This window comes from Haplochromis burtoni, unplaced genomic scaffold (assembly GCF_018398535.1).
Source record: "Haplochromis burtoni strain Fernald_Lab_line unplaced genomic scaffold, NCSU_Asbu1 Contig_9, whole genome shotgun sequence".
Lineage (NCBI taxonomy): Eukaryota > Metazoa > Chordata > Actinopteri > Cichliformes > Cichlidae > Haplochromis > Haplochromis burtoni.
In genome coordinates, this window is record NW_024582370.1 from 2,980,860 (window position 1) to 2,994,565 (window position 13,706).

The following is a 13,706-nucleotide window of genomic DNA, read 5'->3' on the forward strand; positions in this document are numbered from 1 at the left end:
GCAAAGCAGGAAAGCCCGGAGAACCATTGCTCTCTCTGCAGTACTGTGTACAGTACTCTATAAAACCATATTTCACGAACTGACAGATTTATATAACTTCCATATTTGATCGAATCGATGCCTATTTACAGAGAGACTCAAAAAATGCAAAATGATGCTTAAAGTGTGTTCATTTGATGTAGCACATGTTAAATTTATGCCAGACCTCCGGGGTTACAGCTCCATCTGGTGACGATTTTGTGGCAGAAAAATAAATAAATAAAATCAGAATCTTGACTCATCTTTTGTTTGTTTTTCTGGGGCTATTTGTAGACTGCCGCCGCTCTCAGTCTGTGTTGGTAGCTCTCAGCTACCAACACTGTCACCCAATACATCAAGGTGTGATAGCCTAAAGTGTCAATGCTTCCTGCAGTCAGCCTCCTCCTACCTCTCTTCCTCATCTCCCTGTACCAGCCATATTGGAAGGTGTCACTTTATGCCTGATGATTATTCACAGCCACCTGTCTCTGTCCCATCAGAGGGCATCTGTGATGATCACACAGACGTCATGCTGCAGTTAGTTTAGAAGGGTTAGAGAGAGTTCGTAACCTGCAACTTTTCTTTTTCATACTTTCTGCATCACTGTATCTTATTTAACGATCAGTGACCTGTAATTAAATATTTAAAATGCAATAATTATGTATATTGATATTGCTCTAGTTGTAAGTAATGAAGCTTAGAGGTTTTACATTGTTTCTACTGGAGTTGCTGTGTTGTTGGATTAGTCAAAAACACACATTTTATCGTGGAATACAAGTTTATTACTTGCCCTCACAGTTATTCTCACCCCTGCCTTCCTTTAGCCTGACTTCATAGCTTCTCCTGTTATCTAAGCAATACAAGATTTTTAGATAGATTTTTCTTTAACCCTTCAAACTCTAAAAACACTAAAACTTCAATTTATTTGAGCAAACCTCACAAACCAAATAGAGAGTACTACCTGGTCAGATGTGATCAACGGTGGGAATGAAAGGCTAACGGCATTATAGAACATTTCCCCCTGCAGTCACATCCTTTATTAACAACCTTACGTGTGATGGCAGCGAGACACGTTAGGCTGTAAAAGACAAGGCAGCTCGACGGATGAATGATATGAGCTGTTTGTGAACAAAGGCAAATTGCTTTGACCCACTGGGTCAAAACTGAAAGAGCTGTGATTGGCAACAGTAAGTAAATTAGCCAGGAGGTCGCCAGACAAAGAAGAGGGAAGTTAATTGACTTTTATCTTTTAATTTCCCCTTTCCTAACAACGAGGCGCTGTTTCCATACAGTAATAACCTCCAGGGTGTGAAAGTCAGCTTTTGCGTGTTTCCAGGGCTTTGAGAGACCAGGCCTCTGACTTGACCCCGTGGGAAGCCGATAGATGGTCACCTCAGGGGGGCCTCACACCGTCCCACCGCATGTCAACATGATGACATTACTGAGTAACCACACAGACAAAGGTCAGACCTTTGATCGGTAAAAAAATCATTCAAACGTTGCGCCATTCCCATCTATCAATCAGTGCTTTCAAAATGATGTTTGTACTATTACACTTCTATATAATATAATAGTGTTAAATAACAGACAGTCAAAGATTATACATAATTTGCCCCACAAATGGGGGAGAGATGATTTTTTTAATAATAATTTTTAAAAATACATTTAAAAAAAAAAAAAAGCCGAAGGAGACGTGTTTGCTAAATAAATGTGACTTGACTGAAGTGCAAATCAAAATAAACTAATTAGCAGGGAGAGCCCCATTGTTCTCAGCCAGTGGTGCTATCGATTCAGCCAGTCGAGTCAATTTAATCAATCAGTTTGTGACAAGACACACAGGTGACAAAATAACAGTCTGCAGGGGGTGGCTGCAGAGTTCTTTAATCTTCTATGTTAAAAAATAAAACCGATGATTGCACAGGGAGATTACAATTTTTTAGTCCTACTCGTGGACAAATGCGTCTAAATCGATTACACTTTCTTTCTTGCACAATAATCTTGGAAGTATTTCGAGATATCTGCTGTCACATCCTCCCAGACAGAATAACTCGAGTGCAGTAAAGGGAGCCTGTGGAATGTTGCGCTCCTATTGGCTGCTGCTTGCCTGTATAAAGAGCCGCAGTGGCAAATTCAATCAGATCAACTGCGGGCATCCTTCGAGAGCGAGACACCGGGTTTCTCAGTCAAGCTGGGACAACAATTGCTGGGCTGTTCTGCTGTTTCTTTGTCTTTCCCTTTTTCTGCTAAATAAATCCTCTGGAGCATTGTTGGGATCATGAAGGAAAGGAGAAATACACAACCGCTGGTGGTGAGATGTAAACTGGTTCTTGTGGGAGACGTTCAATGCGGAAAAACGGCGATGTTGCAAGTCCTGGCGAAGGATTGTTATCCAGAGGTATGCAAAAATGTGACTCGTGTTGAAGTAAAATATATGAGCAGAAAAGTCTGCCCTGTGTTCTCTTGACAATCGCGGTGTTGGGTTTTCATCAAATGATTTGGAAACGGCACGGAGAAAACAGTGCGTCTGTTGCGGATAGTGACATATTGCTTGCGCATTTCCTAAAATTTCTTGCTTTTAAGTTTATTTCCTGTTTACTGACCTTTATATCATCGGTAGCATTATTGTTTCATCATGTGGTCAGTGGAATTATGTTCTCTGCGCATTCTTAGCTGGTGCTTTCCTTTCACAGTGGCCTGCGTTGAATATCTCCTGCAGCTGCAGCGATTAAAGTGATTAATTGATCCGAAATTCTATCAAATTGAGAAGAGATATAGATTTGTCTTATTGTTTTATTGGTCAGTGCGTGTGTTTTGTGTATAGCACTGATTAGTTAACTTCCACTACCTGTAGCTGCCTGACAACTCCCCACTAACGGCACCGTGTTGCTAATTGCTCCCCAGACCTACGTGCCCACGGTATTTGAAAACTACACAGCCTGTCTGGAACTGGAAGAGCAGCGAGTGGAGCTCAGTCTGTGGGACACTTCAGGTAACCGATCACCTTTTCCGTGTGCATGTGGTGTGTGATCTGCAGTCCTGCTTGCCGCACTGAAGAGGATTTGGCAATGCCGCGTGAATGTAATGAGTGTTTGTTTTTGCTGAAAGGAACACCAGTCTCTGTATTTCTTCCCAGTTATTCATTTTTGTCATGACATTTTTTTTATTTTGGAGCAAGAAAATGGAAACATTGTGTTGTTAAACATTGGTAAAGACTTAGGGAAGGGCCTTATAGTGTATCCCCCCCCCCCTGTTGATGCAGAGGTACATGGGATGTGTACTTGTTGAACTATATACTCTTTCAAATCTCCCATTTACTACAAATTAAATTTCCTCCGATATGAAGTGCCCCCCTTTTTTGGATGTGACTGGATGTAAAGGACTCTGCAGATCTACAAGTGCATTTTTGTGCCAAGTGTGTTGCAGTGGAAAAACTGGGCAGAAAAGACTGATTATTCCGCCTCGCTTGTTTTTAATGCTGACTCCGTGCATCATATGTTCATTTACACTAAGCGTGAAAAAGAGGGTCAATGTGTCATTGTAGATCTCCCGGGAAATCTGCTGTTCGGAGTGTTGACCTGAATACTGCGAGCACGGGTCTGCAGCACCTGTTTGATTCCCTTCATGCTCGCTGCACAATAGTTTCTCTCACCAGGCCACATTCCTCTCCGTCCACACTCGTGCTGCAGCCTGACTAGGTCACACTGGCAGTACAAGTGTGTTTATTTATTCATTTTTGTGCACACGTGTGTCTGTGTACAACAGATCCTTTATATAACAGACCCATTTGTATGAGATGATGCAGTATTTACTGTGCTCTCATATTTTTTCCCCCTCCCATTATCACAAAGCGGCAAAATGAGGAGAAAAATGAGTGTAATTCCGTCCCCAGACCAAATCCCGTTTTTTAATCCCAGACTGTGGACCTTTGGTCTGGCCAGCAGGAGTGGGCCTGGTGCCCAGGGATGATGGGCACACAGAGCTACATCCTGTTGAGCAGGACAGTTTTTCTGGAGCAGACAGATAGGAGGGAGCTCAAAAAACTCTAGTGACCTGCATTCCCCCTCCATATGCTGCTTCAGGTCAGCCACTCAAACAGCATGATGCAAGGGATTAAGACTGTGAATGGGACTGCTGGGCAACCTCTTCTGACTGACCCAGTGAGTTTGTGGCTCTTTCTTTCTTTCACTTGAGCGTTCCCTTTGTTGCTCCCTCTTTGCTACTTTCTAGCTAATCTGCATAGATTGCCACTCCCTGCCCTCTACCAAACACCTATGGCACAATTCAATACCAAGTACAAAAGAGTACAATATGCACGTGCATAGCAGACTATTTGAAAATGGGCCAAAAAAAATAAAATCTATTTTTATTCACAATAGATTTGATTTAAAAGACCTGCCCCTCACACTCTCAGAGGAGACCGCATGTGGTCCCCTTCCCCCTCATCTTTTATAGATGACTCTTTTATCACAGGTATCTGCTGTCAGGCTCGTGGTGATGGGTGACAGGCAGAAAGGGGTATTTGTTAGCCACACCGCACAGTTTCCTCTCCTGTGCTGTAATTTGCTCTAATTGCGTGGAGTTTGTGCCGCCATGGCCCACACCACACTGAGACGGTCTCCTCATTATCCCAGCTCCCCTTCATTGATTGCACTGACCTCATCACTGGCTCCACATGGCAGGCGGCTCCTTCTCTCAGCTCCAATATGGATTTACAGTCTAAAATCAATCCACCAGTTTTAACCAGGCTTATCTGATCAGGAATGCTGGGGAAAAGGGGAAAGAAGGGAAGCTGAGCTCTGTCTGGTGTAGCGCACAGATAGTGAAAATAAATCCCATTAAGATGTTGGTGTGTAATTTATTTCAGGTTTAATGATGTTGCTGACGAAGCCTTGAAGTTCAAGATCGTACTGTGTGTGTATGTGTATATATAATCACTTATTGTATGATGTATACATAAGACTGACTTGGAATGAATCCAATGTCCATTTAAGCTGATGAAACACTCTGCTGGATTGTAAAAGGGGGCATTTTTAATATTGAATTGTCATGTTGATGACCATATGTCATGTGAGTTCTCTAATAGGCACCCAGTTTGTAAAACTTAGGTGCTTTTTAGAATTGTAAGCAGGTACAGTTTAATTCCTCCATCTTTTTCCATCATTGATTCATCAGTGATCTATTTTTTTTATTAGTAGTGTTTAGCTTTGCTAAATGTTTCATGGACTGTTGTCCAACAATCAGCTTACACTAGCTGAGAAAAACAGGCTATATTCTCAAATGTTTCCTTCCTTATTTTATCCAAATCAACATTTCAGGGTTTTTAAATCAAACTCTTTGATGTTGGACTTAATTTTCTTAATCCAGTGTCATCAACTATGATGATGTCAAAGTAAAGCTTGTTAGCAGATCATATAACGCTTAGGAAAAAAGCACCTCCTTCACCCTGCAGGGGGCTTCAGCACTAATTCTGACTGGCTTATGTGAATCCAGGGAACAACTGCTTGATGCAATATAATATGTTTTTTGGAGCGTGCTGTGAAGTCCGTAGTCCTGCGGCAGCACCACAGCTCCCAGTCGGCTGAGTGTGGGTGGAGGCGCAGGGCTCCTCTCGTCCCCATATCTGTGAGTCATCCCATCACTGGATCATTAATCTGTCTGACCTCCGCATTTTCGTAGTGAGAGGAGGAGTGCTAATGATGAAAACAGGCTATGTCACTCACTCGATTTTAGCACACATCCACAGACACACAGTTATACTCTCGCTCGGGCAAACACAAAGCCGATCCTCCCCTCCCCCACCTGTAGCCTTCAACACAAGGGCCTCCGTCTTCAGCCCTGTGAAGCCTACATCCACTTAGGCCCAATCCTCACCTCAAACACTCAGATCTGGGCACCGCACCATCAAGACGGATGAAGTTCAGCTCAGCCACAAGAATTTGGTTATACTCCTTTTTCTTTTCTGCCTCACTCTCCATGTTTTATGCCTCAGAAACTCTCCATCTGTTGTATAGAGGCATGCAAGGAGGAAAGCCATAATTTGGGCCATGCTTATAGGCGCTGCATGAGCACCCAAACCATTGTGTGGTTTGCTGCAATGGAGAAAGGAAGGGAAGAGAGTGAAAGAGACAGATAGCAGTAACCTGTGATATTACACTGCAGGGGGTGAGGGATTAATGGCAGAGGAGGTCTCTTTGTGATATGGCTCAGTAGGGTATACTTTGGCTCCCGCTCTTCTTTTTCCTGTGGCTTTTTCTTGCCACAATAGTAACAGCTATTTCTTCCAAGATTAGAAACTAGGCCCTGGTGTGTAAGGAAAGTGCTGCCGAAGCTGCGCCTATGCCAAGTAACATGTTACGGGGGGTTTGAATACTAATATTGAGGTGCTGTATGTTGCTGTAAGTACAGTATGTTTACTGATTTGTGCATTGTTTGTCCAACACAACAAATAGAAGTTTTATTTATATGTGAGGACAATAGTAACCAAAAACAAAGAAAGAAAGGTGGGGGAGGCTTAGATGTCCTTTGCATCCCCCCTTCCATCTTGGCAGGCTAATTGATTTGTCAGCTTTAAAAGCATCGGCTCTCGGACCTCTGGTGTAGCCTTCCATTGATTGTTGCATTTAGATCAGTGGCCATTTAATGCAGAATCACATCTTGTTTGCTGGCTCTGTGATAACCCCTCACAGGAGATTGAAAAGATTTCTGGAGCACCCGACCTCTGACTTTCCCATTATATACCTCACGTATATGACGTGGCACAGAAACTTGTAATATTAGTGTCTCTAATCCTTCTGATTTTAACATGTGTGATTTTTTTTTTTTTTAACATGTGTGACATGACATATGTCTCAAATTCTTCAAACACAAAGTTGTGTTTGTGGCTTTTCTGCTACAATTAGGTGTATGTGGTGTAAAAGCGATGGTGTTTTCTTATATGTGACATCTGTAAATAATTTAATCAAATTGTTCTTTTTTTCTTCTTTTTTTTTTTTTTTTTTTTTTTTTTTTACTCAAGAATAGAAAAAAGTCATTTTTATTTCTAAAGGCATGGAAATGGAGCTGTAACGCAAGCATGTTCCTTTGTTCTTTTGCAACAGTGTTTACTTTCTTCAGGACATTGAGTCCTGAGGAATTTCATCACAGCTTGTCATTATTCCACTCACGGCACCCGGCAGCTGGCAAATTCAGTTTTACCCTTTGATAATGTGGAAAATCATTAAGTATTCATAAGCACATATCCGTTTTTGTGTACACATACATGCACGCATCCGTGTTTCATGTGCTTTTTTTTTTTATGTTTTCTTCTGCTGCATTGTTTCTGCACCGTAAATCAATTAGGACGGTTGTGCAATGAGTTATTACACAGACTGCTTGTGTTATCTGTAGCTATAAAAGGAACGCTGAATCCCTTTTGGGATTCACACAGACTAAAGTAAACATGTTAATCCCATTGAGCAGCCCCTCTTCTGTTTCATCTGATAAGGGACCGGATTCACCTCTGCATGCATCCGAATTTAAAAAGTGTGCGTCTGTGTTAGCGCTTGTGGTTCCGGCGCGTGTGAATCTTTTTGTGTGATGGGCGTATGTCTGTGGTCCCAAACTCTGTCGCAGAGAAGAGGAATGTCCCCCAGCAGTAGGTGGGTGGGCCGCTAGTGGTGTAAAATGATTGAGTGGCAGTTAAGGCGAGCCTTTACAGAGAGCCAGGAGGAATGCCTGATGTAGATGGTGGATTCCAAGGCTGTTGCTGTGGTAACAGAGGGACTGGAGGTATTGCTTGCCGAGCAGAGGATTTTTGGGGGGGTGGGTGGCTTACTTAAGGATTCTGAGCATGAGTGGGAGCGTCTGCCTGCCCCGAGCCCTGCCGTTCCACTTGCGTAATCTACTGCAAGAGAAGATCAATGAGGATTTAGTGCTCGATTGTCATCTTCACTTCTAAAATGCCAGCCAAGAATATAGGAGCAGCAAAAGTAGCAGTTTTAGCAACAGCAAAGCGGAGCTCAGTGGGAAGAAGTGATGCCGCGCACACCTAACTTAAGCAGATGATTTCTCTTGCTCTTCGTCTCCTGCTCAATCTTCTTTTTTTTTCTTTTCTTTTTTTTACCAACTTCCTGTTCTCACAGCTCTTGGATCTGGCCTAAATTAAAAATGAAAAAACAAATTGCTCTAAACTTGCATGTATACACACTTTATATTACAAATGTAGCTTGAAGCATTGCACATTTAAGATGGATACTTAATTGATCCCACAAGGGAAATTATTGTGTTACACCAGCAGGATAAAGAATAAAAATGGCACAGCCTACAATTAACAACAAACAGATGCATATACTGTTATGTATGTATAAATTTTGTATAACAGTCATTTAAAAAAAACAATGAAAATTAAATAAAAATGAGGTTACATTAAAGAAGAGAGAGATATTAGTGCAAATTGCATTAACAAGTAATATGTAAAGTGTAAATCTAAGAAACATACTTTTACAGTTTTCTGTACCATCAGATGTTAAATAACCTGCACAGCAAATGTGTTCATTCACACCTAACACGGGGGGAAAAAACCCCCACTGAGGATCTTTGTCAATATTTAAAAATTGTGGCTATGCAGGAGTTCTCTTTTGTCACACAAACCAGCAATATGAAGTTACTATTAATTGACCCGGCATATTAAAGAAGACTAGACCTGGTTAAACAGCAGCAAAACTGGAAGTTTCCTCTTAAAAAAACATGATTAAAAATATTTCTGAGCATCCAAAAGTTCTAGGAAATGTTTTATGGAATGCAAAACTACTTTTGTCTACAGTTTCATAGTTTGTTATAACATTGCTCTCCTCTCTCTCCTGTAAGGTTCTCCGTACTATGATAATGTGAGGCCCTTGTGCTACAGTGACTCAGATGCAGTTTTGCTGTGTTTTGACATCAGCCGCCCAGATACTGTGGACAGCAGTCTGAAGAAGGTAATGACTTAAGGTCACTTTACTTCAAAGTCCTATTCTCTCTTGTAGCCTATTGTGACTCCAAAGTGTATTAACAGACTATTTGTCACCATACACCAACTGATCACCTTTTTGGGTCCACAGTGGAAAACTGAAATTCTGGACTTCTGTCCAAGCACACGTATTTTACTCATCGGCTGTAAGACCGACCTTCGCACAGATGTCTGCACACTGATGGAGCTGTCCAATCAGAAGCAGACTCCAATCACCTACGAACAGGTGAGACAAAAGAAACAAACGAAGATCCATGTGTGTGTGCAGATTTTTACACATATGCCTTTCCTGTAACACCCGTCCCAAAGGACTTGTCTCCACACTATATCACAGGAAAAAAAATTAAACGGCACCATTGAAGAATATCATGAACAGTATCGGTTATTGCTTCATTTATTGCAGGGTTCTGCTATGGCTAAGCAGCTGGGTGCAGAGGCTTATCTCGAGTGCTCGGCGTTCACCTCGGAGAAGAGCATTCACAGCGTATTCCGCACCGCTGCGATGGCCTGCATCAACAAGCTGCAGCCTCTCCCGAAGCCCAGCCCCACCCGACGCCTCTCCAAAAGACTTCTTCACCTGCCCAGCAAGTCAGATTTGATCTCCACCACTTTCAAGAAGGAGAAGGCCAAGAGCTGCTCGGTAATGTGAGTGGAGACCTCTTGGGTTACAGTCCTCACATTAAACCCACATCCCCTGCGTCTTTGGTCTCGGGGAAGGGGGGGTGGGCACGATGGTTTTATCAGGGTTACCTGCTGAATCCTTCCCTCACCCCCCCAAGAAACCAAACACCACTCAGAAGAGGTGGACACTTCGCTGTCCACTTGCTCCTGAACCTTTTAGTGCACCTCCATCCTTTTCCACTGTTTATTTTTTGTTTGTTTGTTAGTTTGTTTTTTGCTTTCGAACAAACAATATCAGTCGAGGTTTGATCACCAAGCTACCATTTTATTTTCACCTGTGAACAGTATGCAACTACAATGGTGTTACATCTGTCTAATTTTACTATCTATAGGCACATGTTGATTTTGTCCGAAATGGAAATGTGCAACGTGTGACGTTTAATCTTGTGATGTAAATGCCTCTCGGAAAATTCAGTGGATATTTTTTTTAACTCAAAAAACAAATCTAGCATGAAACCATCAGGAAATAGCAAAAATCCTGTACATCCCTCTTAGTAAGGTGTGTGGGGTGTGAAATAGCGTGTCACTGGTTTCCCCATTTACTGGAAGTACATAGAATAGATGTACAGGGAGCAATGGGACAAACCGTGAGAGCTATTACATAGAGAGATGTTCTTATTGTCTCAGCAGTGATGACAGCAGGGATGAGAGCAGTGAGCACAGGCTGCTGTGCTTACAGCAATCTAGACTATGCCAGCCTGCATGGATTCTTGATGCATGGCTGTGTAGCTCTGGATAGTGTTGCTCTGCAAGCTTTCAGTGGAATAACTGGAAGATGCTGAAGAGGCTCCGTGTACACAAAACGACTGCAGAAATGCGGAACGGACACAAAATATAAGCAGAGGTTTAGCTGGACTTCCAGGGTGTCTTTTATCACTGCTGGAGTCTGGTGGGATAGACGCATTTAATTGCTCTTGTGGTGACCAGGAGCTTAACCACAGTCGGTTCAATGTTGAGCTTAGCTTTGCTTAGCCTGTTGATTATTGAACCGTGGCTGGTTATCGATACGAGTTAAGGTGTTAGGAGGCAAATCTAAAAAGAATAAGATCACTCCTACATGGAAGTCAGACTGACCTGAAATGGTTTGTATTTTCAGACACTCTTCAGTAAAAAATCTGTAGCATTGCATTGTTGACAGTTTTTCAACAATTCTCAAATGGTATGCAGTTTTGAAAAAAATGCCTTTCATATTGAGTTCCCAGAAGTCAATGAGATTTTTGAATACTGTAATTACTGTAATATGCCTGTGGACTCCTCACATTTGCATCAATGCAATGTAGCACCCTCAACTTGATTCAATTCTTCCAAAAGGACTGATTTTTGTTTTGCACACACTTGTAAAATCTGTTCACATCCAATAAGCAGCACTTACTGTAGGTTACATTGCAAAAAAAAACAAAAACAAAGGGAAAAATCAGACGCTTTTCTGAGCTTAAATCTTAGGCTTCATGGTTATGTGTGTGTGCAGCATCGATCTCCATGCTTCTAACCATAAAGCAATAACGATTTAAGTGCTTTGTGATGCAAAAGTAACCTGCGTGGCAATAACAACGCAGCTTTGTGATTACTGTCATGCTATAAGTGCTCCATGGATCGACATGTTAGAGATTGTTTCAATCTCCGCTGTACAAAAGGCTGCTGATATAGCCCCTCCTTCCCCCTGTGTAAGTGGTGATCGGTATATAGAAAACCAAGGACGGCGTTTGCGCTATGAACTAGATCAGAGTATTCCAAACAAGAAGGAACAACATGCTATTTGAGTTGTTGCTGTCAGCTCAACATAATCATAATAAAACCACTGAGGCAGTATGCCTCAAGTGAATTGTTTATTGTTTTTTCAAATTTGAACTATACATTAAAGTCTAGCAATTATTCATCAAGGGCTAGTGTGGGTGGAGGGGGGGGATAATGTGGGACTAAGGAGAACAAGTAATCAAACTGCACAGGCTGGCCCTGTCCAAAGAAAGCTATTTTTCCATTCTTTGTGTGTGCGCGCGTGTGCGTGTGTGTATATTTTTATGTATTTAATGGCATGATGTGAGTCTCCGTGCTGTTTCTGAGATTTTTCTGAAATGGCTGCTCTGTCTGTACGGAGCTGTGGACTGCCCCTGGTAGTTGGAGGAACTTAAAGTGGTGATTTGCACAAAGGCTTCCAGTTCATGGTCACACACCAAATTCCTCAGCATTGCCTAGCAACAATTCAGCTCAGAAACACAGATGCTGGCTCTTGGGTTGTTTGTGTGGACAGATAGGGTTAGCTCACAAGCAGACATCCCCACATCCATTATTACTGCATCGTTTAAGCATTTACTGCGTAGCTTGTTTTAAAAAAAATAATAAAAAAAATAATAACAAATAAAAATTAAAAAATCTTGATATTTTTCTCTGGGTTTTTCTCTGCCAGGCCTTCTGATGATGGTTTACATGGGCGGCTCAATGACCAAGTCAGTTAATATGCAGCCTTTGTGTTGTAGTCAGTGTGTGGTAAAAATGGTGCAGTCAAACTCCTAAGCATGTCCTATTAAAGTTGTACGATTGTACATACCGTCTCTTGTTTTATAGTCATTGTACAGCATCTTCGAGGGTGTCTGATGGAAGTATTGTTGCTGATGTGATTTATTTATTTGGTAGCTATTTTGCTTCTTCTTCTTTTTTTTTTTTTTCTTTTTTTTTGTTTGTTTGTTGATTGACATGTACATTTGTTTGAAATCTTTTTTCAAAAGTTGACTGGTTTTTTTTTCTTCTTCTTTATTGCTGTGTTGAATAAAGCTTGCCCCGTTTGGCATCCTAAATTCACTGTTCTTGTCATCTATTTATCTATTTATTTATTTATTTATTTATTTTATTTTTTTTTGATCACTTGCTTATGAAACAATACACTACACTAGACATCTGCTCAGTATCTCCCCAGTCACGTCTGCAGGAAGTGAGGTGCTTATCTTTTCCACTCAAGCGACGCTAATAATTCCTTTAACAGGCTCTGTGTCACTGCCTCATTAAGGATAGAGTAAATTTATATCAGGATGATGGCGGATTACTGTCATTTTCCATTACCACAATCCTGATCTTAGATCTTAGTTACCGTTCAGGGAATTATCAGAGTGGAAAAAATGTAAATAACACATGTTTACCTGCATAAGTAACATGTTGGGATGAAGAAGGAAAGATTCTATCCTATTTTAATTAATTGAACCAAGTTATGTGACGGTGTTTTGTTGTTGTTGGTTTTTTTTTTTTTTTTTTTAAAGGCTGCTTTTATCTGCTCTCATCCATCTTCAAATGCACCACATCTGGTTGCTGCCAGCTATGGAAGTGTCTCAGATGAGCTCAAGCAAGCCAGCCAACACATATGCCCTCACATTTTCCCTTCTTATCTGTAAAATGCAATGCCATCCTCACAAAATGTTCATAAACCTTATCTGTTTGGTGTTTTACACCTAGTGTAAAGTTCTCAAGTTGTTGTTTAATGGAAAAAAAAAATTCCCGGAGCATCTGTAGAGGATTGTGGTAAGAGTGGCAAGACTGAACCAAAGGAGATGTGGACTGCCAAAACAAAACAGCGAATGAAGCTCATTTAAGCATTCAGTAGAGGTGATCATAGCTGCAGTCAGGTGATGGAGTAGACATCTCTTTCATGATTCAATAATTATCAGAAAGGTGACTGGTTGTAAGCAAAACAAGTCAGACCCCCATTGCCGTATGAAAGCGGATTCTAGCTGTAATGGGAACCATGGTTTCCTGAATACGCAGAGCAACAGGAGCGCACCAAATTATATGGTAAGGCTTTTTCTTTCTTTCTTGTTACTAATGATAAAAGACATTCTTGTGTTGGTGTTGAATTTCTAAAATGAACTCATCATAATGACTTGAAACATTTTTTAAAAATGACATGAAAATGAACCTGAGCTGTCCTGAGGTCAGCTTAAAAACAAAGTGAATTATGGGCTGTCACTAGGGGGATTGCTAGAACACCTGAAATAGAGGCAGACATTGTACACATGCCGACACAGACACATTGGGT

At 41.4% G+C, this 13,706-nt stretch overlaps 1 protein-coding gene across 1 annotated transcript; it reads left to right on the forward strand.

The window, feature by feature from the left end:
- Window positions 1-2,130: 2,130 nt before the first annotated feature.
- On the forward strand, window positions 2,131-12,477 carry rnd1b (Rho family GTPase 1b). Its single transcript, XM_005914812.2, has 5 exons — window positions 2,131-2,413; window positions 2,920-3,007; window positions 8,863-8,972; window positions 9,096-9,230; window positions 9,408-12,477. Exons 1-5 carry the CDS (start codon window positions 2,294-2,296, stop codon window positions 9,651-9,653), a joined length of 699 nt encoding a protein of 232 aa, XP_005914874.1. The 5' UTR covers window positions 2,131-2,293; the 3' UTR covers window positions 9,654-12,477.
- Window positions 12,478-13,706: the final 1,229 nt, after the last annotated feature.

Coding starts and splice junctions, on each gene's coding strand:
- rnd1b (XM_005914812.2), top strand. CDS start 2,294: ATGAAGGAAAGGAGAAATACACAACCGCTGGTGGTGAGATGTAAACTG. Junction 2,414..2,919: donor CGAAGGATTGTTATCCAGAG/GTATGCAAAAAT, acceptor ATTGCTCCCCAG/ACCTACGTGCCCACGGTATT. Junction 9,231..9,407: donor CTCCAATCACCTACGAACAG/GTGAGACAAAAG, acceptor CATTTATTGCAG/GGTTCTGCTATGGCTAAGCA.